This window comes from Cyanistes caeruleus, chromosome 7 (genome assembly GCF_971803275.1).
Source record: "Cyanistes caeruleus chromosome 7, bCyaCae1.hap1.1, whole genome shotgun sequence".
NCBI lineage: Eukaryota > Metazoa > Chordata > Aves > Passeriformes > Paridae > Cyanistes > Cyanistes caeruleus.
In genome coordinates, this window is record NC_141707.1 from 15,025,297 (window position 1) to 15,030,952 (window position 5,656).

General features: G+C 54.3%; 1 protein-coding gene across 1 annotated transcript; it reads left to right on the forward strand.

The window, feature by feature from the left end:
- The first annotated feature begins 889 nt into the window (after positions 1–889).
- FZD7 (frizzled class receptor 7) lies at positions 890–5,186 on the forward strand. The gene has a single exon (XM_023930836.2). It carries the CDS (start codon positions 1,544–1,546, stop codon positions 3,263–3,265), a length of 1,722 nt encoding a protein of 573 aa, XP_023786604.1. The 5' UTR covers positions 890–1,543; the 3' UTR covers positions 3,266–5,186.
- The last annotated feature ends 470 nt before the right edge of the window (positions 5,187–5,656 follow it).

The following is a 5,656-nucleotide window of genomic DNA, read 5'->3' on the forward strand; positions in this document are numbered from 1 at the left end:
ACTGCATGGTCCCAGCTCCCTGTGCTTTGGCAGTGCACCTCAAAACACAGCTATGAACAGCTATGAACCCCACATTCCTGTCCTTAGCAAATGGATGCTGGTGTCTAGTTCTAGATCTGCTTGGCCTAGCAGGCCAGTAACAGGGCCCTTCCCCACCCATGCCATTTTCTCTCCTGCACGCAGGGTGCTTTCACAGAGGAGCTCCTGGTTTTTCACTCTTTGAGTCTCTTAAGGAATCGTCGCAGTGCAAATGGGGATTTAAAATTTCTCCTCTTGGCTTAGGTAAAACTGGACTATTTCAAAAAAAGCTGCCTTCCTCCAGCTAGGGCTTAGATCTGCATGAATAAAGCGTTTATTCTGCCAGCAAAAAGCAACGGTCATGGTGCGATAACAAATCAAACCCCCCACGCTGGGGAAGCGACGGCGGACAGACACGAACATCCCAACTACGCAATAGGATCATTCTGCAAATGTACCCGGGCGCTAGGTTTGGGATTTTTTTTCCCTTACTCTATTTTTTTTTCTTCCTTTTTAATAACTCCGGGCACAGGCAGCTGTTCGCGTTTTCAAAGCCAGCTCAGAGAGCAGCCAGTTAATTTTAGTTTGCTCGGGCCACCCTGAGCGAGCTGCCTGGCCCTCCGCCCCCCCGCGCCTTCCCGGCTGTGCCGGGCAGTGCGGGGGGTGGGAGCCGCGGGCGGCTCCTCCCGGCCCGGCCCGGCGGGGATGGGAAAAGTTGTTCCCAACTTTTTTCCCCGCGGCGCGAGCTCCTCCCCCTCCCTTCCCCCCTCTCGGCCCCGCCCCCCAGCGCGGATTGGCGGGCGGGCACAGCGGGGCCCCGCCCCCGGCGCGGTTTGTGAATGGGGCCGGCGGCGGGGGCGGGGCCGGCGCGGAGCTGCGCCGTTTTTGTGTGCCGGGCCGGGAGCCGCCGAGCGGGTGCTGTCGGCGGGGCCGCGGGCGGAGCGGAACGGAGCGAGCCGAGGCGGGAGGCGCGCGGCTACCCCGGACGCACAGCCCGCAGCGGTGTCCGTCGGGAGCGGAGCTCGGCCAAGCCGCGGGGAGGATCGCGCAGTAATTGGATTTTGAAAGTTATTTAAGCCCCGAAGTAAAATACACGGCTCAGCCGGGCGCGGTAATAATCCATTTAGCCGTAACCTAAATCCCTGGGGCCGTGCAGTCGTGCAAGGGAGCAGCGCCTCCGCCTCGCCGCCGCCGCGGGACCCTGCGCGGAGCTGGCCAGAGCCGTCACCGGGCTACGCGCGCGTCTCCTGCATCGCTGCTGCCGCCGCCGCCTTCTCCGGGGAGAGCAGCTCCGGAAACTTTGAGCCGAGAGAAGCGCCGTCACCACTCCGTGAGCGCTGCCGCGTCGGAGCCGAGGAAGAAAGTCGTGGAGGTCCGGCGCGGAGCCGCTTTCCTCCCGTCGCCGCGCTCCTGCCCCACCGAAGGGGTCCCGCCGCTGCCCTCTGGTCGCTGATGCCCCTGGGGCACCGCGCCGGCCGGCTCTGAAAGACTCCCCGAGGTTCCCGGGCCCCCGGCCGCCCCGGCGATGCGGGCTGCAGGAGAATGCGGCGGAGCGGCCGCCGCCGGCTGCCCCTTGCTGGGGCTGGCCGCGCTGCTGGCCGCTCTGCTGGGGACCCCCGCGGGTGCCACGGCACAGCAGTACCACGGCGAGAAGGGCATCTCCGTGCCGGACCACGGTTTCTGCCAGCCCATCTCCATCCCGCTCTGCACGGATATTGCCTACAACCAGACCATCCTGCCCAACCTGCTGGGCCACACCAACCAGGAGGACGCAGGGCTGGAGGTGCACCAGTTCTACCCGCTGGTCAAGGTGCAGTGCTCGCCCGAGCTGAAGTTCTTTCTCTGCTCCATGTACGCGCCGGTGTGCACCGTGCTGGAGCAAGCCATCCCTCCCTGCCGCTCCCTCTGCGAGCGGGCCCGTCAGGGCTGCGAGGCCCTCATGAACAAGTTCGGCTTCCAGTGGCCAGAGCGGCTCCGCTGCGAGAACTTCCCTGTTCACGGTGCGGGTGAGATCTGCGTGGGGCAGAATACGTCGGATGCCCCACCAGGACCCGGTGGTGCGGCGGGTCGGGGGGTCACTGCCCACCCCACTGCTGGCTACCTCCCTGACTTTCTTACCCCGCCACAGCCACCCTCTGGCTTCTCCTTCTCTTGCCCCCGGCAGCTCAAAGTGCCCTCTTACTTGGGCTATCGGTTCCTGGGGGAGCGAGACTGTGGAGCCCCCTGTGAGCCAGCCCGGCCCAATGGGCTCATGTACTTCAAGGAGGCAGAGGTGCGATTTGCCCGGCTGTGGGTGGGTGTGTGGTCCGTGCTTTGCTGTGCCTCCACCCTCTTCACCGTGCTCACCTACCTGGTAGACATGCGTCGTTTCAGTTACCCGGAGAGGCCCATCATCTTCCTCTCGGGCTGCTACTTCATGGTGGCAGTGGCCTACGCAGCAGGTTTCTTGCTGGAGGAGCGGGTGGTATGTCTAGAGCGCTTCTCTGAGGATGGCTACCGCACTGTGGCCCAAGGCACCAAGAAAGAAGGCTGCACCATCCTCTTCATGATCCTTTACTTCTTCGGCATGGCCAGCTCCATCTGGTGGGTTATCCTGTCCCTCACTTGGTTCCTGGCTGCTGGCATGAAGTGGGGCCATGAGGCCATTGAGGCCAACTCCCAGTATTTTCATCTGGCTGCCTGGGCTGTGCCCGCTGTCAAAACCATCACCATCTTGGCCATGGGGCAGGTGGATGGGGACGTACTCAGTGGGGTGTGTTATGTAGGTATCTACAGTGTGGACTCACTGAGGGGTTTTGTGCTGGCACCCTTGTTTGTGTATCTCTTCATTGGCACTTCCTTCTTGCTGGCTGGTTTCGTGTCCTTGTTTCGCATCCGCACCATCATGAAGCACGATGGCACCAAGACGGAGAAACTAGAGAAGCTGATGGTGCGCATTGGTGTCTTCAGTGTCCTCTACACGGTGCCTGCCACCATTGTTCTGGCGTGTTACTTCTACGAGCAGGCCTTCCGTGGCACCTGGGAGAAGACGTGGCTCCTCCAGACCTGCAAAACGTATGCTGTGCCCTGTCCCAGCCACTTTGCCCCTATGAGCCCAGACTTCACTGTCTTCATGATCAAGTACCTCATGACCATGATTGTTGGGATCACAACTGGCTTCTGGATTTGGTCTGGCAAAACCCTTCAGTCCTGGCGGCGCTTCTACCACAGACTCAGTACCGGCAGCAAAGGCGAGACGGCAGTATGAGACCCCCCTGTCCCCTCTGGCACACACACACTCACACATGCATACACGCAGAGGAGGCAGAGGAGACGGATACTCAGCATAGGAGTATATCAGGCAATGATTCCCTGAAGAGGGAGGAAGGGAGGCTTTTCTAAACTTTTTCTTCCTCAAGGAAGGTTTGAAAAAAAAAATAATCAATGCGTAAAAAATCAGTCAAATTATGTGCAGTGGTGCTTATGACCAGCTAAGTGGGAGAGGACAGAAAAAGAGGCCGCTGCTGGGACAGGAGAATCCTTCTCCCAAAAGTCTCCTTATTATTTCTCTCCTGCTACTCCTGTCGAGGAAAAGAAGCCCCAACCCAACTAAAATCATCCTGCCTTGCTTTGGACAAGAGGGAGGGGAAGCCAGATGTGTTGAGCCACCCCTGCCGAGGAGTAGCCAAATGCTCCCTGAATTGCCGGGGCCGAACTGCAGCGTGGGCAGGGTTCCTGCCGAGCCTGAGCTCGCTGCCTGCTCCTTCCAGCTCGGCGGAGCCATCACGTGAGTACTGCACAGCCGGCTACAGCCCGATCGTGTGCTGGGGAGATGCCTCTGTTCTGTCAGCTCACAAGTTCCTTTTTACCTCAGTGATACATGGTGTAATTGTTTTAAAGTGAAAATTTGGCCCTCGATCTGTTCTTGCTGCTGTGGGGAAGGAGGGGGTTGCTATTCCACACCCTGAAAAGAAATGACTTGTTGCTTTTCAGCAGAAGGCTTTTCCCCCTTGCCTTTGTTCTAGGAGACAAAGGGGGAAACAAAAGTGTTTTCTATGTAGAAAGGCATAAGCATGGGATCGGTTTTTATGGGCAAACTAACAAAAAGAAGTCGTTGAGGTTCACCCTTGGATGTGAGGAGCTCGCAGAAATAAACATTCCTTTTATGAAAAAAAGGAGGAGGCAGGATGTTTTCCTACCGTTCAATATGGGTCACTTTTCTAAGCTGAAGGAAATGCAAGATTTAGAGGGCAAGAAGAGCTTACCCGAGAGCACCTGCCAAAACAAGAGCCATTAAAATATGTAATGTAAAGATAGGATTTTTTTCTTCCCATAAACCTGGTTTATTTCCTGCTTTGCAGTGAGCTCACTGCAGAAAAAGTCAATACACAGCCGGATTCTGGGGACAGGAGGAATCGTTTTGGCTCACGATGGACCCTTTGCCTGCTCCTCAGGTTCCCTGAGCTGCATGGCAATGATTCTTGGTGCAGGTGGGGGGGCTGGGGTTGGGGTTTAAAATCAAGCAGTTACTGCAAGTGAGGAACCTTCTCATTTCTGCTAAAGTGCAGCTGGTTAAGTTTCCAGTGATCACGTCTTGGAAGGAAAAGCATTCAAAAATTTATCATCAAATGCATTCTTTTTGAAATGTGACAGATTTTTCTATTCTGAAAATTTTTATGTTGACTTGTTCGTATTTTATTTTTTGCATACTACTTTACCTTTATATTCACTGAAGGGTTGTTTTTATATGTGTGTGTGTATATTCTTGCCTAAGGACAAAATAGGACATTCTGGATTTTTAGCAAGTCTCCACCCTATAGCTGCTCTTCATGTTTTTTGGGGGAAAGTGTCTAGAATGAAACTTTAAAAAGAAAAAACCTGTTCAGGGTGAGGGGGCAGACTGCTGCTGTCTGAGGGCATACCAGTAGTCTGAGCATGAGGAATGGGCCTATCAGCCAAATCCTTCAGTAGATCTGATGTCAGACTCGCAGGGCTTGGTTTGTCTTTTATAATGTGCACGTGGAAGAAAAAAACCAAGTGTGTCAGACAAGTGCAGTATGTATATTTTGTAAATCTCAGTTTTGTAAGAAAATATGTATTTATGTTTTTACTTGATTTTTTTTGAAGGTCTGTATGAGGCCCTGCTTCACCCCATGTACAGATCACTAAATAAATAATTTTTAATACGAGGGCTCTAATGACGTTCTTTCCATCTTTGAATACTTCACAGGTTTTAGAATGGGGGAAGCACTGAATAATGGCGTCTCCCACTTTGTTATGGATAATGCAAGAGACTTTTCTATGAATGCAGACTGGAAACTCAGCTGTGGCTTGAAAGTGTTCTGATTACCAGCCCCTCACAACAGGAGAGCACATTTTGAGACAGCCGGTTTCAAATGTCTGCCCTGATTTGAGGTACTTGCATCCTAGCCAAGTTTTCTTCCAGTCTCTGCTTCTAGCTGAGGGCAAGCTGATAAACCAGTTCCCTTATCTAGAAAATAAGGATAATACTCTCTTCCCATTCCAAAAAGACTTTAAGATTGAGAACTGGAGGGTGCTACAAGTGCTGTAAATTAAGTCCTCACTTTGACGGGTGGAGTGTAGTAAGGGAAACACTAAGGACTAAGGACTAGGTCCTTTTTAATGGCTCTCAACGGGC